This window comes from Drosophila sechellia, chromosome 2R (genome assembly GCF_004382195.2).
Source record: "Drosophila sechellia strain sech25 chromosome 2R, ASM438219v1, whole genome shotgun sequence".
Lineage (NCBI taxonomy): Eukaryota > Metazoa > Arthropoda > Insecta > Diptera > Drosophilidae > Drosophila > Drosophila sechellia.
This window is the reverse complement of record NC_045950.1, coordinates 14,889,960-14,917,279: the sequence shown is the minus strand read 5'-3', so window position 1 is coordinate 14,917,279 and position 27,320 is coordinate 14,889,960. Positions and strand designations below refer to the sequence as shown.

General features: G+C 46.9%; 6 protein-coding genes across 8 annotated transcripts; 3 read left to right on the top strand and 3 right to left on the bottom strand.

The window, feature by feature from the left end:
- The first annotated feature begins 518 nt into the window (after nt 1-518).
- On the top strand, nt 519-9,554 carry LOC6609866 (protein dopey-1 homolog). Its single transcript, XM_032716799.1, has 10 exons — nt 519-671; nt 786-964; nt 1,023-2,255; nt 2,331-2,631; nt 2,690-3,458; nt 3,515-3,623; nt 3,679-7,973; nt 8,131-8,326; nt 8,385-8,727; nt 8,797-9,554. Exons 1-10 carry the CDS (start codon nt 519-521, stop codon nt 9,016-9,018), a joined length of 7,800 nt encoding a protein of 2,599 aa, XP_032572690.1. The 3' UTR covers nt 9,019-9,554.
- On the bottom strand, nt 9,522-11,109 carry LOC6609864. The gene is made up of 4 exons (XM_002034479.2): nt 10,749-11,109; nt 10,008-10,075; nt 9,777-9,939; nt 9,522-9,700 (listed from the first exon to the last, which is right to left on the bottom strand). The coding sequence occupies exons 1-4, from the start codon at nt 10,867-10,869 to the stop codon at nt 9,600-9,602; spliced, it is 453 nt and encodes a 150-aa protein (XP_002034515.1). The 5' UTR covers nt 10,870-11,109; the 3' UTR covers nt 9,522-9,599.
- Nucleotides 11,110-11,600: 491 nt separating this feature from the next.
- On the top strand, nt 11,601-12,924 carry LOC6609863. Its single transcript, XM_002034478.2, has 4 exons — nt 11,601-11,868; nt 11,946-12,031; nt 12,208-12,361; nt 12,533-12,924. Exons 1-4 carry the CDS (start codon nt 11,682-11,684, stop codon nt 12,667-12,669), a joined length of 564 nt encoding a protein of 187 aa, XP_002034514.1. The 5' UTR covers nt 11,601-11,681; the 3' UTR covers nt 12,670-12,924.
- A 48-nt stretch (nt 12,925-12,972) lies between these two features.
- LOC6609862 lies at nt 12,973-16,205 on the bottom strand. 2 transcript variants are annotated; one of them, XM_002034477.2, is made up of 3 exons: nt 15,104-16,205; nt 13,697-14,203; nt 12,973-13,565 (listed from the first exon to the last, which is right to left on the bottom strand). In XM_002034477.2, exons 1-3 carry the CDS (start codon nt 15,156-15,158, stop codon nt 13,240-13,242), a joined length of 888 nt encoding a protein of 295 aa, XP_002034513.1. In that variant the 5' UTR covers nt 15,159-16,205; the 3' UTR covers nt 12,973-13,239. The 2 variants fall into 2 exon arrangements, with proteins under 2 accessions (XP_002034513.1, XP_032571855.1); XM_032715964.1 differs by having other exon boundaries at nt 12,973-13,562.
- Nucleotides 16,206-16,738: 533 nt separating this feature from the next.
- Nucleotides 16,739-24,142, top strand: LOC6609861 (kelch-like protein 17). The gene is made up of 6 exons (XM_032715237.1): nt 16,739-16,937; nt 20,110-20,308; nt 20,680-20,863; nt 21,547-21,643; nt 21,765-23,097; nt 23,160-24,142. Exons 2-6 carry the CDS (start codon nt 20,283-20,285, stop codon nt 23,371-23,373), a joined length of 1,854 nt encoding a protein of 617 aa, XP_032571128.1. The 5' UTR covers nt 16,739-16,937; nt 20,110-20,282; the 3' UTR covers nt 23,374-24,142.
- LOC6609860 (prohibitin-2) lies at nt 24,077-26,888 on the bottom strand. Of its 2 annotated transcripts, none has more exons than XM_032715238.1 (7): nt 26,803-26,888; nt 26,558-26,701; nt 25,785-26,131; nt 25,489-25,722; nt 25,208-25,285; nt 25,044-25,143; nt 24,077-24,353 (listed from the first exon to the last, which is right to left on the bottom strand). In XM_032715238.1, exons 2-7 carry the CDS (start codon nt 26,688-26,690, stop codon nt 24,229-24,231), a joined length of 1,017 nt encoding a protein of 338 aa, XP_032571129.1. In that variant the 5' UTR covers nt 26,691-26,701; nt 26,803-26,888; the 3' UTR covers nt 24,077-24,228. The 2 variants fall into 2 exon arrangements, with proteins under 2 accessions (XP_032571129.1, XP_032571130.1); XM_032715239.1 differs by lacking the exon at nt 24,077-24,353 and adding an exon at nt 24,486-24,837 and having other exon boundaries at nt 26,803-26,887.
- Nucleotides 26,889-27,320: the final 432 nt, after the last annotated feature.

Genomic DNA, 27,320 nt, shown 5'->3' with positions numbered 1-27,320 from the left:
CGGTTTTCATGAAAACAGCAGAATATTCGTCATCAGCTGATCCCCTCTCTTCTTTGCTCTAACTGCACTTCACTGGCGAGAGAAGGAGAAAGAGTGAGAGAGAGAGAGTTGAAATTTATTCAGAAATTAATTTATTTTGTTCCTGCCACGCGACATTACTTTCAAACCGATTTTGCAGTCGAGCGCGTCGAGGCATCCCATATATATATACACTCGATGTAGGGTCAATTGTCAATTAGACGAAAGAATCGCCAGTTTTTCACAGGTGCTTCGGCTGCCACACTGCTCCAATATGCAATGCATTAAATTTTTAGTGAACTAAAAAAAGAACATCAACCATTTGTGTGGGGGAGTTGGAATTCAAGGACGCAGCGCCGCGGGCAACAAGTGTTTGCTAATTGATTGCCATTGATTATTCACAGAGAGCTCTGCCACAAAGCCAACCCATCAAGAAATCATTGAACCCAAGCGAAAAGCAACATTTAGAGCCAGCTAGCCCACTGGCAAAAGACGTCGCCATGGAATCCGCGGACGCACTCGTCGAGGAGCAGAAGCTCATGGCCGAGGCCAAGTACCGCACATATACGACTAATATCGACAAGGCGCTGCGCAATTTCGAGTACTCCAGCGAATGGGCGGATTTGATATCGGCTCTGGGCAAGCTCAGTAAGGTATAACACTCATGGTTCCATCTGTGGCAATACAGATAAGCGTCGGAGCTACTGACTCACATCCAAAAGCCTTATCTCGACTTGTTTTTAATTTGTGCCCTCCTCTTTCGACAGGCGATATCGAGCAATACGCAGTACCAGGTCATACCCCGGCGACTCAAGATAGCCAAGCGTCTGGCCCAATGCATGCATCCCGCCCTGCCCTCCGGGGTGCATCTGAAAGCCCTGGAGACCTATTCGGTGATATTCAGCAAAACAGGACCGGAGCGTCTGGCCACGGAGTTTATATATAGGTCAGTGGACGAGATAACTCCGTTTGTTTTCTTACCAATATGTATTTTTTGCCTGCAGCGCTGGACTATTCCCGCTCCTTGGGTATGCGGCCATGAATGTGCGACCCGCCTTGTTGGCCATCTATGAAACCTATTTCGTACCCCTGGGTGACAAACTGAGGCCCGCTCTAAGCGGTTTCTTGAACGGAGTGCTACCTGGCTACGACTGCGGTCTGGATCACTTCGAGCGGATTAGCGCTTTACTAAAACAAGTATGCAATGCCGTCAATCCAATGCACTTTTACACAGTTCTTTGGGAATCGGTGGCCAACAATGCGGCAATTCGACTGCCGGCCATCACCTACCTGCTGGAGCATTTCAACAAGCGATTGGACATGCAGGAGCAGATCTACATTATGGGGCACAACAGAGAGATCATGATGTCAGCTTTGTGTGTCTGCCTAAATGACTCCTTGATCCTGGTGCAGCGAAACACCCTGGAGTTCCTGCTGCTCGGCTTCCCCATGCATACGGTGCTGCTCTCCGAGGATGATCTAGTGAAACTAGTCACCAATGGGCTCAATACTATACTGCGACGGGACATGTCGCTAAATAGAAGATTGTTCAGCTGGCTTTTGGGCAGCGAGGTGGCCAAAAACTCACCAACCTATGATACCTTATCGTTGGACGCCTCAAACGCCCCATTGGAGGAGGAACCGGAACCTTATTTCGTCAAACACTCGCGTCACATTCTTATCAGAGCTTTAATCACCACCTTGCGACTGAGCTTGGAGTGTGCACCCATGGACCTAAAGCCCTACAGGATCATGCTTTCCCTTCTTGATAAGGCAGAGATTGGCAGCGCCGTACTTGACTATGTGCTTCATGACATTATTCGGGCTATGTATATCTCGAGTGGCAACGCAGAGGCCTTAAAATCTGCCAATCTGCTGTTTGCCACATTCGACCCAGCATATATTTGGAGCTACATGACGAACATGTTTGAGAAAGCCTGCCAGCAGGCGAACTCCACGCATGAAAAATCCCAGGCGGGCGAAACCTCCGGAAAATATGCATGCGACGTAGGATCTGGAGATCCGTGTGTACTAGAGATCTGCGTGCTGACAGAATTCCTGTTGGAAACCGTTTCTCTTGAGATGTACACGGAAACCACCAGGGTGTATCTACCCAAGGTGTTCCTGGCCATCACTCAACTTCTTTCCCTACACATGGATCACGTCAGCAGCAACGAGATCACGGCGTCGCTAAAGCTCTGCATGAAGATCGTCTCGAGGGTGCAGCCCATGATAACGTAAGTGAAAAATGAGAAACAAAGACCCATCAGGCGATCCCTATTAAACACCTTATCTCTTTGTTTTCGATGCAGAAGTCCCATAAAACTGAATAAGCTGATAGAGCAGAGCGGTGGCTCATCGTCGGATGAAAAGATAACAATGAATTCGGCTAGCGATGCCGGCAAGACCGAGGCCGGAGCGCAGGGTAATTCCCTTGAGAAGAGCAAGTCCGACTCTAGATTAAATCAGTTTGCCGAAAATACGCTGCACAGCACAGATCCCAACGATGAAGAACTTATCCGTCGTTCAGCGTCCAATCAGAGCGTGGGGCGTCAAAGTCCCAACAAGAAGAAGGCCAAGTCAATATCTCGACTTTCTGAGTTGGATAAAGATGTGAGTAACTGGTAGACAGATATGTCAGAATCTCTTATTTATCGTGTCTTAAATACAGATCAGTGCCTCGGACACTGGACAGCAGTCATCATCGGATCTGGACACTCCGCGGAGCATAAAGAAGCTCAAGGCCAAGGCCAAGGTACCATTTATACGGAGCCCCAAGAAACAGAGACCCAAGGATATTGTATTAATTCAATCGAATGCATCCGCTGAAGTGGCAGATGGACCTAGCGCAGAAGAACCCAAAAGTGCTCCACCCGATCAGACGCCGCAGTTTCAATTGGATGAGGAGAGCCGGGCTACCCAACAGCGTGGATTCTCGATTCTCGAGAAGTGCATACGACAGTATGAGATCTTTTTCGAGGTTTACTTGTCCCGCAAACTCCTCCATATCGAATCGGAACCAAAGGAATGCTCTGTTAAGGTTCAGCTACAGCGAACCACAAGCACCATCCATACTTCCAATCTGTTCATGGCTGAGCAGGTGCTGGATCACGAGTGCCCAGTGAGGGAGTCACAAATCGAGCGACTGTTTAACTTGCTACGCGTTGACATCGTGCCGCGTTCCAAGCAACTACAGCGATTGCTCAATCGATCTTTGCCGCTGCCCGCCAGTGCTAGTGAGCTAAGCAGTGATAGCGAAGCGCAGGAAGAAAAGCAACAGAGCTTGCTCATTGATGGACAGACCCAGCGCAGTGTGCAACAACTATCTGAGCTTCAGCTGAGTCCTTCTCTCCGCGGGGCTGTTAAACTGGCGGCCACTCTACTGGTGGAGATGTCAACCTTTCCCAACTGCAACAAACACGTTGTGCTGGACAAAAATGGTGAGTTGTTGAGACTCTTTAATAGACTTTTGAATGTATTCCTTATTCTGCTTTAGAGCCTGAGTTGCCGAACTGGTTGAAGGTCCTATGCCTGGTGGCATGCTTTGCCCAGAGTGACAAGGAGCTGCAAGTGGCTTCTATCACCACATTATTCGATCTAATAAGGTAAGCGAAAATAAACTTTATTGAAAAGATTACTATAACCCATTACTGTCTTCAGCCTACTGCGCTCCCAAATCGAGCACACGACCAGTCCAGGAGTCACCTTCGTAGTGATGCTGCCGCTTTTGAAGTTCGGGCATGTCAGCTATATGGAGCAGCACACGCGCGTCTTTCAATTGGTGAGCTCTATTCTGTGGGATTACCTAGGAACCGCAGGCATAGATCCTGCTCAAATAGCAGCCCTCCTTCATCAGCTACACAGCTGCCTCGAAAGCGGTCTGGTAGAAACGGTCATCGGCAATCGAATGCAGTCGCAACATTTGCTTCAAATGCAATCACAATCACGCTCAGACTTGGGAAAGGCAGCCATACGTAACTTTCAAATGGAACGGCTGGCTGAAGCTCAGCTGCTCTGTCCAACGGAGTCCACTGAGAGATTAAGAGAGAGTCAGGCCCGAAGCTTCAAGAAGTTCGAACTGCTGTGGCATCTGGGCAGAGACAAGCAGACAGCGCGCGGTTTCGAGAAAACGCTTTTGAAGGTGCTGGATACCCTCGCATTACCACACTACATGTCCGAGCGCACGTTTGTGACCAACTGGCTGCAGGCATCGCTTCTGCGTGGTGATCTTGCTCGGCTGACGAAGCCTCTCTACAAGATCCTACTTTCGGCCAGCTCCAAGCGCGTAGGCATCGTCCACATGCAGCAGCTGTACCGTGAATCGGAGACGGAGGTTACACCTGCTTTCGAGCGGGATGTATACGCTATCAGTTCGGAACAAGGCAATGTAAAGTACCATCACATGGAGACAGCCAGTGGAAATAAGAAAAAGAGTCCCATTCGAAACTTCCCCAAGAAGATCTTTGGAGTGACATTAAGTGGAGGAAAAGCCAACAAGGTATCCAACTTTGTTAGCGACAAATCTACCGTCGCCACTTGCGCTGAGGCAACCCAGGATATGAACACCATAGGTCTGATAATCAATCCACTTGAGAATGCTAACGACTTTGACGACGAAACGGATCTGGAGGAGCCGCGTATTGAGATCCCACACAAGGAAACCCCGCTGGAGCAGAAACTAGCCAGCGCAATGGACGAGAGTGAGCAGCCATCACAGGAGCAACCTACGAATCAACCGGATAACAGTCTTCAATATGACCAGGATATCACAGACCATTCGGACAGCAGTGATTTTGAGTCGGACTCTGAGCTTCGCGAAACGAGCATAGAGAAGGAAGACAGCATCACTGTCAGTTCGAGTGCAGGAGTTAGCGATGATGTCAAGCGCTTCGTGGGCGACTGTGAAAGTGTCACAGACGCTTTGACTCAGCACGAAAAGATCAAGAGCCGCAAGACCTATCGCTTAACAAGGGAGAAAACCCCAGGAGAAAACAGTCTCAACTCGCTCGAGCAGAAAGATCACGATAGTATTTCTGACCTGCAGGCAGATGCGCTTCCTGCTGATGAATATTTCCGGGAAGACAAGAAGCTGGGTAAGCGTAAGAAGCTGCTCACATCTGGGGACAAGAAACGTCTGAGTTGCATTTCAAAGACCTCCACGGACAGCAACATCAGTGGCTCCCATGTAGAACAACCGGAGCAGGAGGAAGAAACAGAGCCCGGAACCGAATCCACCATTAATGTAGAAGACAAGCGACGCAACCTCAGCTTGGAGACCAGCAAGCTTCAGCCCGATATGCAGAAAACCCTAGAAAAGGGCAAGCAGAATGTGGAGATTCTGCGGCAAAATAATGCAGCTGCAGCTGCTGCAGCGGCGGCGGCAGCAGAGGAGCAGATCAGTGTGCGCAGTTCCATGAAGAGCACCGTTTCCCTGACAGATGCGGCTCACCTGTACCACAACCACTTGTTGATTTACTTGGCTATTTACGATACCCGTCAAACGTTGTATGCCCTGCAGACACTTCGCAATATCATTTGCTGCGACAAACGTACCTTCCTTTGCTTGTCCATCACCACATCCTTTTCTAGCGCAAGTCTGAAGCAGTTGCTCGTACGCCATCGTAAGAGCATCTCCGGCAAAGGATTTGATGGGAGCGTAGGGAACTCCGAGTATGCCCAAGGATATCGGGGTTGCATGCAACTGGAGCTGCTGGTCACGCTCTGTTTGTTCTACGCACGTGGATACTTTCAGAAAGAATCGCTAGATGCCCAGCGGCAGTCTCCAACACTGCAGGACATTGTAAATAATCGAAGGATTCAGCTGGAGAGCATTGAACTGCTGACCCTGATCTGCTCGGAACTTATAGAGATTGTCAAGGGCATGGGCCGGGGTCTGGCCAACTATATAGCAGATTTATTGGCGCGCGCTAAGCTCCAGAAAGTGATGCTGCACTGCCTCAACAGCTCTGTGTGCAGTTATAGTCGTAAAGGCAACACTAACAGTGGGAGCTATGCGGAGCAGGTCCTCAGCTTCAACGATCCTCAGGATGATCAGCTGCATGCAGACTGCTTCCAGCTTCAACTGCTACGTTTGCTTTTGGCTGTAATCCGCCTAGAACACGAGGTTCATCAGCTTCGCCAGGATACGCCGCCCGCACCAGGGGAGGACTCAGCAGGCAATGCGTCGCCCACTCGCTTAGCAGAAGGAGCGACGGCCAATGTAAAGTACCTTCCCAATTGTCTGATTAGCCAGCAGCCGATGTTTCTGGCCGCAGTGTTGGGTGCACTGCAGCAAGAACGGTTGCGCCACTTGCACCGCAACTGGACTGATTTGGTGACCTCCTCGCTCAATTGTTTTTCCTTTGGCTCACTCACGAACATTGTGATCAGCGTAGTGCATCAACTGTGCAGCAATCTTGACCGCATTTCCAAGATGGGTCTACCCCAGCAACGCCACTTCCCTCCGGATTATGTGGTATCCCAACTGGAGGCTTTAACCATCTTGTGTCACTACTGTTTACTAGACAATACGCAGCAGACGGCGCTCTCACACCTGTTTAACCAAGCTTACCCGCAGACCAGCTCGTCGGCGCAGAGTTCAAGCACGGGCCAGTTGCTCAACAGCATCGTTCATTCGTTCCTCTCGGCCAGCGAGTCCTCCACTTCAGCGCCTGCTCCACGGAATCCCCAACTGCAGGCTGCTCGCAATGCGGTCCTATCTCATCTTCCAAGGATAATGAGCAGCGTGGCTGCCATATGGGACAGCGAGCTGGGACAACTGCGACCGGTTCGCCAGCAGCTTCTAGAGTTCCTATCCCCGGTGTCCCTGCATCACGGCTGCAATTTCCTCGCGGCCGTGGCTGTCACCTGGCAGCAGCGGGGAATCGCAACCAATATGAGCGGATTAAGCATCGCAGAGCAGTTCCAAAGGAATTCCGTGCTGCAGGCATGTCCTGCCCAGCTTTCTTTGGTTTCACTAGTATCCAGCATACGTGTAATGCCCATGGACTCCTTTGTGATGACATTGCACCATGTTGTGCGCTCACCTCCACCAATTCACCGGCCACCTGCCCAGCTTAGCATTGAGGTGAGTGCTCTGGAGCTCTTCTACTTCTACATGAAGTCGGCTCCAGCTCCTCAATTAGCGGATGCCTGGAGCTCGCTGCTGGCCCTCATCCGCGACGGCTTGAATCTGACACCACCGGCGCAGTTCGCTTTGCTGATGCTACTCAACGAGTTTGTCCAGCGCTGCCCGCAGATGCCATTCCAGGACAAGAAGGAAGTGCGTGAGCTACACGATGTCACCTCTCGTTTGGTGGACTCTCTCTCTAGCGTGGCTGGATCCTGTCTAGAGCAGACGACCTGGTTGCGTCGCAATCTGGCTGTAAAAGAGGATACCGATGGGCTAGCCAAGGATAACAGTGTTGGAGGCGGAGGTCTACAGCAATATTCGCTGCAGGCTCAGAGTGTTCTGGCAGCAATACTCTCAAATCTACTGGACGTGGCCTATGGTTCCCAGGAGAAGGACAAGGTGGTGAACATAGTAACCCCACTGCTGTACAATATTACTCCGTATTTGAAGAACCACACTGCTCGGAATGTTCCCTTTTTCTACGCCTGCTCTGCCCTGCTGGCAAGCTTGAGTGGCTACCAGTACACCAGGAAGGCTTGGCGAAAGGATATGCTGGATCTACTGCTGGACAACGCCTTCTTCCAGATGCACCTCTCGTGCCTGCCCTTCTGGCGCATGATCATGGACAGCCTGATGACCTACGACAACACCACGTTCCGAGAGCTGATGACCCGCGTCTCCCTCTCGCAGGCGGGCAGTCTGAACATCTTCACCTCCCGGGACCAGGAGTATGAGCAGCGGTCCATGTTGCTCAAGCGACTCGCCTTCGTTATCTATTGCAGCGAGTTTGACCAGCACAACAAGTACATGCCAGACATCCAGGGTAAGTTAACGAAATGTTCCTCCTTCGTTAGGTACTGAGCAATTAGTTACAAACTTTACACTTTAAGTAAATAAAAATATAATTACGATTTATTGCTTAGTACCATCACTTTGGGGAATTAATTATCATCAGCACTAACATTCTTAATTTCCTTTAGAACAATTGGCCAACAGTCTGCGGCTGGTTCCCATGGGTCCTTCCGTGCAAGCGGCCGTTTTCCTGTGCTTCCGTGTGCTGCTCCTTCGCATGTCACCCGACCACGTCACCTCGCTGTGGCCCATCATCATTGCGGAAATGGTGCAGGTGTTTCTGCAAATGGAACAAGAGCTCAAATCGGAGAGCGAAGAGAGGAAGTAAGTCGAACACGAATGAAAAAAAAAACAGTCAAACTAATATTATCATTATTTGCAGCCAACAACTGCGCCTGCCTTCTGGGATTGACGTGTCCTGGTCCGCTGCTTCTGGAGCTAGCAATGGTTACAATTCCCAAACACCAATGCAGTACTGGCGATCTGTGCAATTGGAGGCCTGTAAGCTGCTTGAACTGGGATGTGTGCTGCCCGCCACCAAGCTGCCACATTTCCAGATGTATCGATGGGCCTTTGTGGGCACCGAGTTCGATGTTCACGAGGAGGAGGTGCGCCTGCCCAACGGAAGTCTAGAGAACCTGGCTACCTTGCCCAGCGCGCTCTATGTGCCGCATGTAAGGCGTGTGGCCAGACTGATGGACATGAAGTACACCAGTCAGTCGCCGGTGAGTAATTCCCTCTCTCATCGTTTGCGTCATCTGGCTAACTAGACCCTTTTGGTTTTTTTTTTTCAGATACTGCAACGCCCCAGCAATAGACACCTGATGTTGCACTTCCAACAACTGCAGTCGCTGCAAGAACTGTATGCTTTTTTCACCACGCTGGGCATCAGTTGCCCCCAGCCGCGTAACTTTGCCGACACGGAGAACGATGTGGCCAATTGCTTGAAGGAGATCGAAGAGGTGTTGGCCAATGATTTCCTAGAAAAGCTGCCCAGCATAACCACGCCGAGATGAAAACCGGCTGTTGCCCACCGGCAGACGCAGTCGCAGATCCAAGCGAGTGGATCACAATTCGAGCTCAAGCTGAACCTCAACCTGGGTATGGAGTCTGCCATGGAGTCGGGCAGCGCTGGCCAGGCTGTGCGAATACTGGCCGCCGTGCAGGCTAAGCTAACTACCCAAAATGCCGAGACGAGCTTTACGCAGTCGCAAAACATCAATAACAGCAGCAACAATAAGAAGACCAACTTTCCATTTTATGTCTAAGTAAGCAGATTGGAGCAGAAGACGATGCCGAGTATGATAGCTAGCTATATAGATAGAGAACTGTGTCGAGAGTATATAATTGTCCGTAGTGTGATCGATCGTTTTAAATGTTGAATGTTTAAGAACGCGGTAGCCCTATAGCCAATAGCACCCTGTATGAATATGTATGTAACCAATGTATTTAAGTGTTGATAGTTGATCCCGAGTCGATGTGGGTAAGAGATGTGCGTTAACGACAAACTGCAATCAAATAAAAAAACAAAGCATTTTATTGCAAACACTGAGATGAACGGTGGGCTTCACCGACAATTGATGTAGCATGTTAAGAACTAAACCACATTCATGGCGCGCGGCGTTTGTTTGCTGGCTTCGCTGTTTTTCAGCTGGAGGTAGAAGGAGTACACAATTCGCGCGCTGAAGAGGATCAATACTGAAAGTGTAGCGGAAAATATGTATGATCTGTACATTTTTGTTAACTCAATTTGATGTCCATTGCCGTTACTTACGAAATGTGATGATGTAGACGAACAGGGCACCGAAAATGTTACTCATTCCGGTAGCCTCGCGATATCCTCCGTAGTGGAAGATAACCCCGAAGATGGCAAACGGAAAGGAGATGGCTTCAATGACAGCAAAGATAAGCCAGACGAACACCAGAATTGGCTTTTCCTGCAATTCGGAAAGGTGGATTGGGTTTTGTTGACTCAAAAAAAGGGATTTTGTTGTATTCTACTTACCTTGAGGGTTCCTATCATTAAGCAAATATTGGCGACTACTATGATGGCGAATCCAATAAAGTTAAGAACTGCAAGGGAGTCAAATGAATTTAAATAGAAATTATTAAACGTACATATTTGATTTATAAAAAAAACGTTAAAATCAGCAAAGTAAATATAAACTTGGGATTGTAAGTGACTCAATGTATTCCAAGCAAAACTTAGCTTTCTCAGTGCTCTTATCTTACTTCCCGCTTGAAATTTGAGAATACGACTTCAAAAAGTATTTTTGTATATGAGTACACATCATTTGATGCACTTCATGTACTTGTGGTACATATACATAAATATTAACTAAAACATAAATTCTTCAATATCCTAAAAAATCAGTTCATTTATAATTTAAACACATTTCATACTTTAAAACACCTAAAAATAAGGTTCATAGAACTTCTTTAGGACATGGAGTAATGCAGGCTGTAAGTGTTTTGATGACATATGGCAGTTCAACCATTAAAATCCAATAATCTTTTAAATTAAATGAAATGTCAGCTCGAACATGACGGCGATGTCGTCATCGATGGAGTGGTGATGTATCCAAAATGGTTGTGAATTGGAACGCGTTTGTCTCGAATGGATTAGCTCATTCGTTTATTTCGCATGTGAACATTCATGAATGTATTGTTTCTCTATGGAAATAGCGTCAGTATGGGCAATCATCTTCTGAAAATAAACAAATGCCACGCCTCGCATTTCTCCTACCGTTTGGAGCGATTATCACGCTGAAAGTCATGCTCAATAGCCAGTAAATCGCGATTCCCAGGCACCAGCTCCGCAATTCGGTATTGCACGGGCCATTATCCACCGTCAGGTCGATTTTCATTTTGAAACTCTGTTGTTTACAGAAAATTTTTCCAAATACAAATATAGTACAGCTAGTATGGCACTTAAACCGGTTTGGGGACTCCTAGCGCACGGAAACACAACCGCACTGGGCAAGAATCAAATGATAAGTGTAGCGCAAATGCCGATGCCGCTCAGAAGAAACGATTGCGTTAACTATGCAGCACGAAAATACTTTTTTTTGAGCGCTTAAAAAGTATGCCTGATATGTTAAAAAAAATATACACTAATTTACTGTATGAATTTCTGTCCAAGAATTCTACATTTATCCATTTCACTTCGAAATGACGTAACAATGTAGAATTCTTTTTAATTGTCTTGACATGTAATAAAGAAATTTAGTGCTGAATTATATATATATGTGGCTACAATTAGCACCTAGAAAAATATTTGAAAAATATCCCGCTGTTGTGCAGTGTTAATGAATAAATAAATAAATAAATAAAATACCACTGTGAGTAGTGCTAGCATGGAAATTTATAAAAAAAATGTTAATTATATAAATATTAATTTATCATTTTGACAAATTATAATTGCATAAAAATATTTGAAATATAAAAGTGGTATTTAAAAATTTGTATGCAGTTACCGTTAAAAAGTCACATGAAAAGCTGGTGAACAAGTCACAGTTTCGGCGCCAACTGCTTGCACCAGTCTGGCAACGCCGCTATCCACAAAAGCTTTCAATTGTCACTGAATTGCGACTTATTTATCAATTGCATTTTCGCTCTGCCGGCGAACTGAAGTACAATTCTTTTCATCCGCATTCGCACGAAATCAAGTGAATCCAGAATGCTGTCCAGGGTCTTCTGTATGCGCCTGAACACCTATGGTGTGCTCATTGGATGGCTGGGCGTGATTCTATCCTTCTTGGCCACGATCCTTTTGTCCGTGGCCCTGGGATTCGTCGATGAAATTGCGCAGCAGATCGCCAAGGAATCCAAAGATTCGGACATGACGGTCACCCAGATTCGCAGTGGTAAGGGCTAACCATCGAGTGCACCCACAACCAATAGTATATTACATTGTATTGCATTGCTCTTGCGGTTATTGCAGTGCTAGTAATCATTTTCAGTGTTTACCTGGCGCTCAAGGTGATTAATCTTCTGGCTTCGGTCATGTTGGTCGCAGGTACCGTTAAGGTAAGTCTAGTATCAATATGAAATCTGTACAATAGCATATATAAGTGTATACTATATATCTAGAGCTAGACCATTTTGGTCTGCAATAAAAATCCAAGGCTTTTAGCACATATAAGCATGTTCACCATACTAACTAGAGATAAAGATGGTTCTAATAGCGTTTTCTGGTCTTTCAGGAACGCCATTTGCTCCTGCTGCCCTGGCTGATCAACAATGGAGTGTTGCTTGTCTTTGGAATTGTCACCAATATTGTAATGCTGGCCCAAGTCATCGGAAGTACACCCTTCCTGAGCGCTCTTCCACTCATTTTGGTGGATGTGGGCCTGCTCGGTAAGTGAATCACCACTTCATACATACATAAGCTCTATCTGGAATGTGTATACACACTGGCCGTTGTTGCGAAATTGTGGATCCCCATTTTGCTTATCGCTCGACGGTTTGCGATCGTTCTGTAATTGCGTTGGTACACGATGCTTATTTTTCTCCATTCGCTCGTTTCAGTGCTGACCTGGTATCTCTACTACGGCATCTACTCGCTCTTCAAGCAGATCCAGGCATCCAGTGAGGTCCAGCGACCGCTGATCCCACCGCCGACCCAGCAGCAGACCAACTCTTATCCCAGCTACACCAAGATTTAAGCTCCAGTGCAGCTTCCTGTTTTGCGAGCTCTTATTACATCATATCCCTTTCGAATGTTTCCAGTGGGGCCTCCCCGATTAACGTAATATTTTTCTAGCTAGTAACACCAAAATTATATACTACGTCGTATTTCATGCATCAGAGAACGAAAATCTGTGTGTACATCATATATATTTACATTAACGCGACTGTATCCATACGTATATTCGAACGAAATGGCCAAAACACGATTTTTCGATTGGCTCCAAAAAAAATAAATATATATTTTATATACACAATCACATGGATAATTATTTGGGTGCTGGGCGTTTTGTTTTGCTCTTCGTGTTATAATGCTTAAAGATTTGGGACAACATCTACTATTATTTGTTTGCAATTCTAACATTTGTTAATACATACCATTCCTTAAAACTTAACACACATTTCTTCGTTTTTGCTGTGATAGACTTTCAAACATATATTTCTACACACACAGAGGGCATAAATTAAATCAAATCTTGGGGCGGCATTCGTTGCAGCTACTTAGGTAACTATTGATGGGTCATTCTACTGCTCCGGCGGTCTCACTGTCATTTGCCCAGACCCAGCCACATGTAGCTCGGATCTATGAACTGGGAGCCGCGGTATCCCTGCGGATTGCGCGACACCAGCGATCGGATCTTCTGGGAGGGCCTGTAGCTGCGCAGGGCCTGCAGGAGCTTCGATGTCTTCCGATCGTGCTCCTGCTGCTGCTCGGAATCCTCCGGAGCGTCGGGCGGCACGGGCGGCAGGTGCAGTGGGTGCGGGTGCTTACCTTCCAGCATTCGCGTCTCCGACTCACCCAGTTGCGACTGCTCCGCGAAGCGCAGGTTCGCCTCCAGGCGGTTGAAAAAGCCGCCCAGATTGGTCATGGCTCCTGGAATGTAGAACGAATGTCACTAGCAATGGGTTCATTTGTTAAGGATTAAATTAAAATTAATGAATCCACCAAATTGCCAAAGCTCTATGGTGTACTGCCCGAATCCTATCCTATACTCCATTACTCACCAGCACTGATCGAGGGCATATATCGGAGTGAGTCCGGAACCTCCTTTCGTTTCCAGGGCAAGGTGTAGGCGTAGGGGTGCGTAAGCGGTGGCTCCTCGTCGTCGGGTGGCCAGTTGACGGGATTCCTCTTGGCCTTGACCTCCGCAAGTGGAGGCGCCGGAGATTGCCACTTGTGCTGCACCTGCAGCTGCTTGCGATGCTGGAGGTGCCACTGGCGACCGAACAACGCAGGATACGGGGTGAGATAGCTATCTCCGAATTGGTTATCCATTTCCGTTTCACTGGTTTTCGGCGGGGCATTTCCGCCATCGAAAGGGTAAAAGTTGTCCAAGGAGCGTGACGTCGTCGGCGCGAAGGAGTCCCTGTCCTCACTTCCAGTGAAATCCCAGTCCGGATCCAACTCCCATGTTCGCTCCCACTCCGGCGGAATTTGACGGTCACGACCGGTGGTTGGTGATGTCGCTATCGCCACCTGTGCACCGCCGAAAGGTGCGTTTCGCAGTGGACCTGCCGGTGGAGAAACATATCGGCAGACGGGCCCATTAATTGTGTGTGCTCCCGCAGGATTTGGGTTAGTCACTTGGGTACGAACAGGGTTGGCTTCGCCAAAACGACATGACATCCAATTTCCGCTAGTGCCCTACAGATTTTAATTAGTGATAGGCGCAATGGCGGCTAATAAAAGGTCAGGTTTCAATTTAAAACAATTGCTGAGAAATGAAAAATTGCCGAAAATGTGAGATAGTTACGATAAAGTTTGCCCCATGGAATTGATGTCATATATTCTGTTTAATTTAATAAGCAGGGAAGAACAACTCACTTGTTGTCGTGGTAAAATTTATTAGTTTTTAGTTGAAGTTTTATTTAGTTTTAGTTGTTTATTAGATGATTTTCTTAAAGGTGGTTAAAAAGTATTTAAACACAGTATAGCATAATTAAATTACTTTTTGTGCAATACTTCTTCTTTTAAAGGCTATTGCAAAAATGTATTTTTTAAAGTTTATTATTTGGGATTTAAAGAACTTATGTTGATTCAAAAAAAGATAATTTTGGATAATGAAGTTTTCTGCCATTTTTAAAGGATAAATTGGAAAAATAAGGTTTCTGCCATTTTTCAATGGCGATAACGGTTATATTTTTAAATCGGAGGCTTATCCACCTTTTAGGACTTTTCAATAGTATTTTTTAATTTTTTAAAATTTTAAGATTTTTTAAAAGCAGAATGGGATGTTCTTCTGAGAAAAAGGGTCTTTAACAAGATATTTTCTGTAAATTTTGATTTAACTTGAGATCTATAATTAAGATTCCAACTCCCTACAACAAAAACCATGATCTCAACAACTTTAGCTAGTATCTTTGAAGGGTTTTCTGCCAGATTTCACAGACTCTTGGAACGGATGGACTTACCTGCAAATAGCAAAACCATAAGCAGAATCCGTCGCCTCATCACCAGGTGCGACATTGTGTGGCTGATTTTCGAGGACCGTCTTCTGGTTGCTGTTACATTTTACGGATACACCGATGCTAAGTAGTTTGCAAACACATTTCAACCGATGGTGGCTATGCTTTCACGGAATACAGCTGCTCCCACGGCGGAGATCGAGTTCCACGCCGGAGGACTGACGACTAACGGCCAAGTTGCTCGCATCGTGCGCTTTTATAGCTCCTCGCGGGCAGCGCACCAAACCCAACTCCAAGCGAATCCTTTCGGCCACCCCGACCACGCTCCGCACGCAGCGAGCACCTGTTGCCCGACGAGCAGGAGCAGGACGATAGGGCAGGAGGACGACGGGACAGGTTGGAAATAAAGGACGCTAGGGACATGCGCACCAGCTGGATGGCAGTGTCACCTTTGCTTGGTTTTTGAAGTGCGACTTGAGCTTCGGTAATTTTCTAATATGCACGGAAATGGCGAATGGCGCATAGCATTGCCAGCAATTGGGAGTCGAGTGTCCAATCTGGATTCCATTCCACCATTTATGCGAAGCCAAGCCAATAAGTCTCAGGTGTGCCAAAGGACCCTTTTTTTATGCAATTATCTTGTCATATTTCGCAATTTCTCCAGCAATGGATATTGCTCCAGGTGTAAGCCGGTCTTGCCACATGCCATTGTTCGAGGGAACATCTCAGGCATCCATCCATCCATCCATCCATCCAGGCATACATCCAGCCATCCCGCGTCCCTGCATCCAGCTGACATGACGTCAAAGCTTTTGAGTTTGGCCACCGTATTAGCATAATTGGGTCAGTGGCTGGCTTCGGTGGCTTCCACCGTCCATTGTGAGCCACCGTGCATCCATCCAGGAGCTGCACCACCTTCGGGCCTTGGCCGCTCCACGCTCCTAATTGGATTTGCATGCAGCTTCTTTGTGACACGCTGGGCGTCCTAATGGTCCGGAGGTCTGGTTTGGCCAGCTTTGCTTCGGTTTGCTTTGGCTGGGCGACCACCCCTGCTCCAAAGGTAAAGGTCCACCAGCCAGTCGGTTGGAGCACTGAAAGTTTGCCTCCACAGCGTTTGAAAAACTTGGGAGCACTAACTGTTGCACTAACTAATTAAGCTTCAATTACAAGTTAGCTCAAGTCAACTCACGGCGCATCAACATTCGTTTGAGTTATTCACAAACGCAAGAAAGTTTTCCCGTTTTTAATCGATTTAGGGGGAAATTTTTAATTTTAATCATATTTAGGTGGCCAATAGATTTATGAATTTTGACAGCAATACAGTCAATTATATGCAAGTAAGCCCTTTCTTGCTTGAATTATTTTTAAATGTTTTAAATCTTTAAATAAATATTAACTTAAGAATCACAGTTCTGAAAAAATATTTTTAAATTTTATTTAGTTTTACGTTTAATTTTGCTTTGTTTACATAGCAATGGGTATTTTTATTATAAAATAGTTACAGTGTAGAGCGTTAAAAAGTCGTTGAGAACTTTCGAGCTTTTCTGGTGTTCCAAAACCCAAACATTCCGCTTAAAGAAAAGCTTTGGAGGTTTGGTTTTTGGTGCTCCAACGTATTTTCGCTCAGTCGCTCTTGAGCTTTCGTGCCGCGAAGTTGCCGTCAGCACAGCGCCGACCAAATAATTGGCTTCACAGCAGTTGAAATTCGTAGTGAAAGGTGAACTCCAACGGGAAAAGGACTCGCCAAGGAGCCAGCAAAGAATTAAAGTGCAATTACGATCGGGAAAATTGTGAAGCAAAAGCAATATCCAAGGAAAAAGTCATACATATTTGGATAAAGGTGCGGCGAATGCTCTTTTCCTTACCAGGTTTTTTTTTCTTGGGAGGAGTATGTGCACATGCCGTTGCATCTTACGAACTCCTTCTTGGCCACGCCATGGAGTTTTTCACAGGCCAGTGCGCCGGCGCCATGGGGGAAAACGGCTGTTTTTCACATTTCCCGCGCTGACAGCAGGTTGACGACCCGCACCCAAAACCAAACCCATACCTAAAATCCGAAACGCCGGCTTCCACGCTCACTTTCGCTGTGCGCTTTTCCCAGCCCTTATCGCATTTTCCACGTTACCACATTTCCTCGTTCCTTTTTCTACCCGTTTCTAACATCTGGGCCCGCCTAATAGACCAATCTGTCGGCTTACGCTGCGTATACTTAATAATGGCTGGCCATTGGTGTTCGTTTTCGTTGTTGTCGCTTGTTTACTTGGCCCACATACAGCTGTAGCCCTCAACCAAATCCGGAGGTGGGCATCTCTTTACCAAGCACGCACTGGCACTTGATTTTCGATTTGGGCGCGGGCGTCTTCAAGAGACTCTTGTTCTTTCCGCTAAAATCGAAAAAATGTGCTAAACATTTGTGGGACTCTTTTGCGTACGACGAATTTCGGGTTCACTGCAAAAGAGTATTGAAGGTACAAAAGGTAATACACCTTAAAAGCACCTGCTAAAATATTCAAACAAATATTATGAGCAATCACTGTTTAGATTTATGTGAAAAACTAAATTCTGAGAAATTTGTATTAATCAGCTACACAGAAACACAAAGTTCAGCTTGATCAGACTGGCTAGTGCTTAGAAATGTATCCTATTCTCCACTTGAGTTACCTGCTATAATCTGCATCTTATTCACCAATTTTTAGCTGTAACTAGCGCTGAGTCCGCGGCACGATCTCTCGATTTCCGCTCGATTGCAAAAGCAGTTGACCTTGGTGGCTCGCAGAATATTGCATTGCAGCAGCAGCAGCAACAATGGCGGGCTTAATCATCAATGAAGCGTGCAAGAAGCATGCTTGAGGCCTTCCGATTTTGCATTGTGATTTCAGTTGGCCAAGTCACGTGGAGGTGTGGAGCATAGCAGCATAGGTGGAGTGGTGGTTGGGCAAAAACTACAACCGGTTCAATGTTTGCACAATTTTTGTGTGTCTCCGTGTGTTTTTTGGGTTCTTTTATTTGTTTTCATATTCCGCTGTTCTGCTCTGTCGCCAAAAAGCATTTAATATTACTGAATGAGTGCGGCTCCGGTAGTCGGTTTACCCACATTTCGGGCCACATTTACGAGCGGGGAGCATGCTGGGCAGTTAATTTAAATTTCACACTCGTAGCCGCAGATGTTGCTAGGGAACAGCTTCCCGCTCTTCCAGCCAAGCGCTTCTTTGATAATCATATTTTTAGTTAGATTTTTTATAAATATAATACCACCCTCGCCGACTGAGTCAGCGACCCACAGCTCATCGCACACCTGAAGGTCAGCGAGAGTTACACCTTGGGTTAAAAGCCACTTCCTGCGCCACCCTCAGAACTTCCGGTTCCTGAACCTCCTCCCTTTTGTGCGGCATTGCGTGTGTGTTAGACATGATTGCCCCTTTAACTACACTAAGAAAAAGTTAGCTGACTTAATCCCTTCAGCAAAATAAGGTTTTCATGCCAAAACATCAGGTCGTATATTCAGATTTATATATATCTTTTTATAAAACAAGAAAGCACTTATTCCTGGCAATATTATATTTATTTCAAATATGTGTAAACTACTTTTTATCAGTAATATATATCATATATTATATAAGCTGAATTGAAACTAGAGAAATTTCCCAGCTCTTTGCCGCCGTGCATAAATGAGCTCAACTAGCTCGTGAACTAAGTTCACATTTAGCATAATTTCATTGTTTTTTGTTGGCCACAAACAGCCGTTAGACGTGTTAGCTTAGTTACTGAGACAACCGCACCGCATTCTGACCCTGGTCGGAAGCCTTTAATTACTCATACGCCGCGTGTGACGGAGAGTGCTGACCCCGCCAAAAAAAAAAAAAAAAAAACTGGGGAAACTGACTGCAGAATGCAACTCAGAATGCAATCGAGGGCTGTCCCACGATGGCAAGCTGGCCTGCTTTTGCTTTGGCAGCGCAGTAAACATTTAGCCTAATGGGGCTTCTCTTCGAGGGGGGATTCTTTGGCGTTTTAGGTGGCTTTTTGGCGCGTTTTTGGGGAGGGTGGAGGCAGTCGGCGGCGTACATTGCCCTCCAGCACAATTGCGCCCTCAAGCATGGCAGGCCGCCTCGATGGCTGTTGCTCAGTTAAAAGCTAAAAAAAATAAAAAAATAAAAACACCGACTGAAATTGTCATTAATTCGTGTTGTGCGCAAAGTGAAATTTTGTATGTTTTAAGCGGTTGCTGGTTGATGTTAATGCTGCTACTGCCATTTCGCTGCCTTGTTTTGTTAATGCAGCGATAAATTCGTGACGTTCAATTCACAAACATGTACCAGAGACACGTTTTGTTGACCCCAAAGAGCGCTTTCCAAGCGCGTTAAAGAGAAACGCTCTCGCCACTTTTGAAGAACTTCGTTTTTAGGCCATAATTCCCTATATCCAACACCTTTTGAATACTATAAAAATATAAACAAAATATTACAACTTCTGCCTACTTTTCAATGTCAACGAACGCGGCATTTATCTTATGCATACTTAAATACTTTATAATCCACTTTCAACAGATATTGTATTGCAACGGAATATACATTTTCAAATTACCCGTCACATAAATATTTATTAATTTATTCTGCTGCATTATTACTTTTCTTTCCGTACACAAATCTCTGACTTTTTTGTTCGCCAGTAAAATGGCTGTCTAAATGCGCAAGTTGCATGCGACAAGCAATTTGGCGAGGCCACATCCTGGCCCATTTCCTGGGTCCTTCAAAGGCTCCCACGCATAACCACTTCACATCCCCGACAAAAGCAGTAAACAATGGTCGAGCGAAGGGAGGAGGCACTTAACCCAGTTTTTAGTTTCATTCAGATGCTTCCTCCACTTTGACATGCCAAAAAGCCCGAATGATATCATATCCCGCCAACCACCAATCCCTCTATCCGTCTGACCCAAATTCAAAGCTATTCTCTGCCATGCGGGTGGCCACAACAATTGTCCACAGTATTGATTTTTGCTCCCTCCAATTCAGCTGAAGTTGGAGCTGAACTGCCAATAAAAAAGACTGAACCGAACCGAACTGAAGACACCAACCAAGGACCAAAACGAGGAAATGTTTTAGGAGCAAGCTGCAGCCCAAAGAGATAAGGGAAGTGCCGCACTAACCCCCATCATTAGCATAAACATCGACCAGACGAAGTCGCAATGTTTCTGCCCGTGAAATCCAATCAGTAAGTACACGGAAAATAAATCGAATATAATAGCTAAGTGCTAATGATTTTACCTTATCCTATATGCTTAGTATAACAAACTTTGTACTTTGATTTCAATGCTTAAAGTTGAATATTTGTTCTGCCTAAGCGCAATCCTGTGAAATTTAAGTGGCGACTTGCTGCTCCATTCAACCCCCAAAAATGCCAGCCCCCTCAAAAACGACATGAACATAAACATGTAGCATAAACAACCCCTGGCTTTACACCAGTGGAGCAGTTCCTGTTTCTGTTTTTGCAGACACCTTGTCGCCGCCATTACCATTATGTTTACCAGACTTGATTTTGTTGGGGCGAAACCATTTTACGAACTCATCAAATTCTCGTTGCAGTTCCGGCGAGGCGAGTGGCAACAACGAAGATGTCACCACCACCAGCAACAATTCCACACAGACGCCCAGCGATCTGAGCCCACCGGGACCCAATGAGGAGGTCCTGCCCCAGGCGCATCACCAGAATCCGGGCCACTGCATCGCCTCCTTTGCAGCCATCAACCAGATGAGGAACAATGCGCAGGTGAGGGAGAAATCAGCCAAGAAAATCTCATCTTTCTGAATTTCAAACAAGTTATGGTTATGGTCAGATCAAGTTCTTCTTCAAAAATCAGCAAAGCCATAACATACAGTTCAAATTCATTCCATTAATTGACAGATCTTGATATTGCCATACTAATTGCATTAGGCGTGAACATAATTAAAATATTTATTTAGAATGGGCGCGTGATTGAGGTCGTCGCAAGTCCGACTCGACGCTGGCCCACATGGCGCATACATAATGTCTTTCGCGCGTTTCTCTTTCATTTTGGGCAGTCGGCAACATTAATTGCGACCGATGCCGCCCCCTGCCTCGCAAAGTTCAGCTGGGTGAGGCTATTAGAGCAAATTGCCATTTTAGTAGCCCGGCGGGTGGATGGATGAGTTGGCCTTAACCAGAAGCGCGCCATGATGTAAGCGACACTGCCATTCAAAAGCGCCTCCACTATCGGGTTCATTGTTTGCGGGCTCCCTGTCAAAAGTTATTGATGGAGAGTCCTTCTAAGGATTCCAGACTGGTCGTGGGAGTGAGGGATTTGGAGTGCAAATTGAGCACGTAGTCGGGCATTAATCGGATTTGTAAAGCGACCCTTTGGCCGCGCCAGCACCCCCAGGTCTCAACAGCCTTCCCAGCTCCATTCTCACTCGTTCTCCTGCCCATTTCAGCTCTGCGATGTGCGCCTGGAAGTGGGCGGCGACACCATCAATGCCCATCGAGTGGTTCTGGCTTCCGTATCGCCCTATTTCTATGCGATGTTCAACGGTGAGTGCACTTCTATAACAAAAAGCAATCCTTTCCTGGATTTACCATCCTATCGATATTGGATATAAATCCAACTACTAAAGCAACATGTAAACTGATACATTCCAATCTCATTTACCAGACGACATGCTGGAGCGCACTCAGGGATTAGTCCGGCTGCACGACGTGGACAGCTCCGCGCTGCGGCAGCTGATCGATTACACCTACACCGGCGAGATCACGATCACCGAGCAGAACGTACAGGTGCTGCTGCCCGCCTCCGGACTGCTGCAGATGCACTCGGTGCGGGATGCCTGCTGCAAGTTCCTGCTGCGCCAGCTGCATCCCTCTAACTGCTTGGGCATCCGCAGCTTTGCAGATGCCCACTCCTGCAAGGAGCTGCACACGCGGTCGCATAAGTACGCCCTGCAGAACTTCCAACAGGTGGTGGGTACCGAGGAGTTCCTGCTACTACCGTTCGAGGAGGTTCGCGAGCTGATCTCCAACAGCCAGCTGAACATCAGCTCCGAGGAGCGAGTCTTTGCCGCCGTCATCAATTGGGTGAAACATGACCTGCCCACACGAAGACTCCACATTGCCGAGTTGATGTCGAACGTCAGACTGCCGCTGGTGAGCAGGGATTTCCTCATGAGCTGCGTAGAAACGGAGACCCTTATGCGCGATGACTCCGAGTGCAAGGAGCTGCTGCTGGAGGCCATGAAGTACCATCTGCTTCCGGAGCAACGCAGCATAATGGGCAGCCAGCGGACCCAGGAGCGTCGTCCGGAGGGCATGAAACCCTACGTATTTGCGGTGGGAGGAGGCAGTCTCTTTGCCATTCACAACGAGTGCGAGGTGTACAATCCGCGCTCCAATTCGTGGAGCCCAGTGGCACCAATGTTGTGGCGACGATCCCGATCCGGAGTAACTTCTCTGCACAAGCAGTTGTACGTGGTCGGCGGCTACGATGGAGTCAGTGATCTGGCCACGGCGGAGAGCTACAATCCTCTGACCAACAAGTGGAGCAACATCACCCCAATGGGTACGAAACGTAGCTGCCTGGGCATCTGCTCATACGATGCCTTGATCTACGTTTGTGGTGGTTACGATGGCGCCTCCTGCCTGAGCAGCATGGAGCGCTATGATCCACTCACTGGCATCTGGAGCTCCTGTCCGGCGATGAGCACAAGGAGAAGGTACTGCCGATTGGCTGTGCTGGAGAATTGCATCTACAGTCTGGGCGGCTTCGATTCCACCAACTACCAGTCAAGCGTGGAGCGGTTTGATCCCAGAGTGGGTCGCTGGCAACCGGTGCCCAGCATGTCGGCACGCAGGAGCAGCTGTGGCGTCGCCTCCACCGACGGGCATCTGTATTGCATTGGTGGTAATGATGGCACCATGTGCATGTCTAGCGGAGAGCGATTCAATCTGCGCAGGAACAGCTGGGAACCCATCGCAGCAATGCACTCGCGAAGGTAAGGAGTCCTCATGAATAGTCCAATTCCATTCCTTTTTCAATAACTGTGTACTTTTGCAGATCCACCCATGAAGTGGTCGAGGTGGAGGGCGCCCTCTTCGCCTTGGGCGGCAACGATGGCAGCTCCTCGTTGAATTCTGTGGAGCGATACGATCCGCGACTAAATAAGTGGAGCGTGGTCAACGCCATGGTGGCTCGACGCAGCTCCGTCGGCGCCGCCGTCCTGGAGTGCTTCCATCTGGAGCGCGGACTGGTTCAGACGACGAACTTATGACCCTTGGCCAGCATAACCGAGTCCTTCGCCGCAGCTGCAGCGAGCGGCACTAGCAATGGCAACAGCACCATTAACGGGATTGGATCCGGTGGAGTCATACCTCCGTCATCGGGCGTGGGAGGCACTCTGACCGTTCCGAGCCGAGCGGAGGCTGCTGCCTTTACGGCCAACATTGCTTTGAGTAGTTCCGCGCCCTCGGCAAGCTCCACGCTGCGTCGTCATCGGAGGGACACACCCGGTCTGGCCGAGAGCCGCAGGGCCAACAGCAATGCAAGCAGCAGTGGCAGCGAGAGCGGAAGTACCAGCGGGGCCAGCGGATCCGGAGGAGGAAAGCCACCGGCGACGGCCTGATCCTGGTCCATGTCGCGTCGCTTCTAAGCCACCTAACAATTACAAATTAACTCACATACAAAGCTAACCCCACGCGCCTAATGCAGGAATTTGATTGTTCGAGTTCGTTATGGATAGACTTAAGAATATTTATATGACTTGGAGACCCCGGGCGGTGGTTCGATTGCTCAACATCAAGGATGAACATCGCAGTGGATGCATGCCCATAATACACACATGTTTCTAGTCAAGATCTCTCCCACACACAACTTGGGAATGCCGCGGGGACACAACTCCTGGAGAAGCAACCTAATCTGCCTACAATTTACATACATAAACCTCTATACACTTAAATTATATACTGTATACACTCTTATGTACTATTCTTATGTATTTTATACACGCAATTAAAACGATAAGTAAGTGTTTCGTAATCGTATGCGACGAAGTCGGCGTTCTGTTTGGCTCTGTTCTGTATGCGCTTTGTACTAGGATCTTGACAGGAAGGCCCCGTTAAGGTGTGGATCACATCATCCGCTCGGCCATGCTGCTCGCCACGTTGCCCACGTTCTTCTCCTTCTCCGCCGGTTGGGCGACCTTCGAGGCCATTTTCCGGGCGTCCAACCAGTCCTTGGGCAGACCGGTGCCAACTGCAAAGATTGGGGGATCGGGATTAGTGGAGGAATCGCTGCACGGGGACGCCGCTTCGTTTTTTCACAAGTGGTGTGGCCCGGCAGTTGGAGCTAAAATCAGTTGCAATCTATAAAGGGGACACAACGATCTTCAGACAGTTCTCAGTACGCATTTATTTTCAGTTTCCGTTTCACGTGACTCTCGATGATGGGACATGGAAAGTTAAATGCTGATGCGGCCATCTGCCCGCATTGGTATCATTGGTCCACAAAAAGCCGGGTCGTGTTTCGATCCTTGGCACCCAGTGAACGGATGTGGGATGAAGCTGCCTCCGGGTGACAAGGACCTAGCACTTGGCAGATAATTCGTGAAAAAATGAAGCCGATGCGCCGCTTGGGAGTGGTTAAAACTAAACGGTACTTAGGCTCTAGCTCAAAGGAATTTCAATAAAAATTAATTAACAACGAATGTGGATCGCCTCCTAGTCCATGTCATCGGCTACTGGGTTGCGCGATCGGGAGAAACGTTAACAGAACGAAATTTTTTGCGGCATATAGGAAGAGAGATGGAGTACGGAAAACGCGTTAGAAATTACTCAATTATGAAGGCTATGTCTAAGTTTTGGCCAATGTGATTGAAACCAAAAGCACAAGTGTTTTCAACTTAAAAGTAAACTCTTTTTGTTAATCAAAACGAGAGCTATTTACTTTTGTAAACCTTCTCGGTCATGTCATCGAAGCCAGAGTCCTGGATGTTGAGCATCAAGCTATCTGCCGATAGATAGACCTTGTTCTGTGAGCTGGCAATCTGTTAATAGGGGAAAACATTTCATTAATTTTAAATCAGAAGAGATTTATAATATCAATCCTACCGTGCGTGCAATGCTTTGAGCGGCACGCAGCTTGCGCAGCTTCAGGTAGGCTGGGTTCTGCTTCACGGCCAGACCTAAGTAAACATATCAGTTAAGAAGAACCAGTAGGTGGCAAAAAAGTGGGTAAACCTAATCCCTATTTACATGTTTCCAGAAGGCCAAAAGTAAATGATAGACACAGAAAAACAATGCAGTTTTTCCAGCTTACAACGTACTAACAGCCTTTTAGTCAGATGTAAAAGGGTACAAAATGTTCTAGTTAGTGTTTTGTAAAAGGATATCATTTTGGCAGCCTCGGCTTCTCCCTCAGCCTGCACAATCTTCTGCTGTTTCTCCTGCTTGGCGCGCTCCACAAAGAAGACAGCCCGCTGTGCCTCCTGCTGAGCCACTTGTTTGGCCTCGATGGCGGCAGTGTATTCCTTGCCGAAGCTCAGCTCGGTGAGGGACACATCGTCCAGAATGATGTTGAAGTCGCGGGCGCGCTCGACCAGCTCCTTGCGGATCAGTAGGGATACCTGGTAACAGACAAGTACTATATACAAACTGAATTAACCATGGTTAGTTTAAAGATTTCTACCTGCTGACGCTGGGTAATAAGCTGAGAGGCATTGAATTTGGCAATTACGCTCTTCAGCACCTCGTTGCAAATGGAGGGCAGCACCTTCTCGTCGTAGTCCACGCCCAGCTGCTTGTGCAGATACGGCAGGTTGAGGGAATCGGGCCGCGACAGCACACGCAGCGAGATATTGATCATCTGCAGATCCTTGGATCCAGTGGGCGAGGATATTTTGCGGGGACGCGAGCGAATGTCATAGATAATGGGGTACTGGAACCAGGGGATGCGCACGTGCAGGCCCTCGGAGTAAATGTCGCTCTGGATGCCGCCCAGACGGCTGAAGATGATGGCGCGGTGACCACCCTCAACTGTTGAAAGGAAAATTAATCAAGTCAGTGGGTTTGCATACATAGTGTAGTAAATGGTAAAATATATATCTTATATGTAATTACGTTGGACTTAAGACCCGAAAGTAAACACAAATATAATGGAGTTTGTTATGCAATCATGGGGAGATGAAATATGGGATTGGCCAACAATAACAAGTAACTAAATTGAGGATAAATGATAAGTTAACGCATGTTCCTTATATGCATCTTATTAGAGTCTAATAAGAATATTGCAAATCATATTGGAAGTTATGAAATCCGGGAAACAGTAGAAACACACACACACAAAGGAACATCTTTATGCACTCTGTAATCATTTGAGGTTATGTGCACATGCCGCTAGTGCCCGTGTTTATGCTTTTATCCCCCAAATCGGTGGCTATATCCGATCGCCTTTATCCTTACCGGTGTACAGTGACTGGCTAACTCCATAGGCGGCTGCTCCCACGGCGGCCAGGACCTTCAGTCCGATTCCCAGTCCCGGCGGACCACCTTTGCCCAGCTTGCCGGCAAGATCGTTCAATTTGCTCTGTGCCATCTTGTTGTCTTCTGCGACGAGGAATTACAAAAAAAAATAATATTAAATGTCCGTAAACGCAGAGCACTCTCTATGGATTTTGTGATAATAAACGTATGATTTTTAGACGTACAAAATTGGGAAACTCTCACGCACGTTTGGTTCGGTGTGACCGTATGTGACGTTGTCACATAATCATTCGTTATTTAAATCGATACAAAAATGTAATATTTGTGCTATTATCGGTTTGTGTGCTTGCTAACAACTATTTGTATTTTAATGTTTAATAAAAAACTTTCCGAGTTAGTTATATGTAATATTCCATTCATTTGTGTAGCAGTATTTGAGTGATTTTTTTAAAGAATTTTAAAACTAATTGCTCACAGTTGTTTGTTAGTATAGAATAAGGTTTGATCGTTGGTTTTAATAAATGAGCATTGCGGTTTGCACGCGATTTTATGCGGCGCGTTTTTCTCGTTTGGCGCGTTTTGTGAGCGATTAGCATTTGAAAGCGATTTCTGTGCGGATTAAGCGCGATTTCAGGCGTATTGGTAACGGCTTGCTTTAAATTTTCAAATCTTTACCCAAATCAGATATAAAAATTAAAAAAATTTATTATAATGAATATATGTGCTAGGAGCTTTAAATATT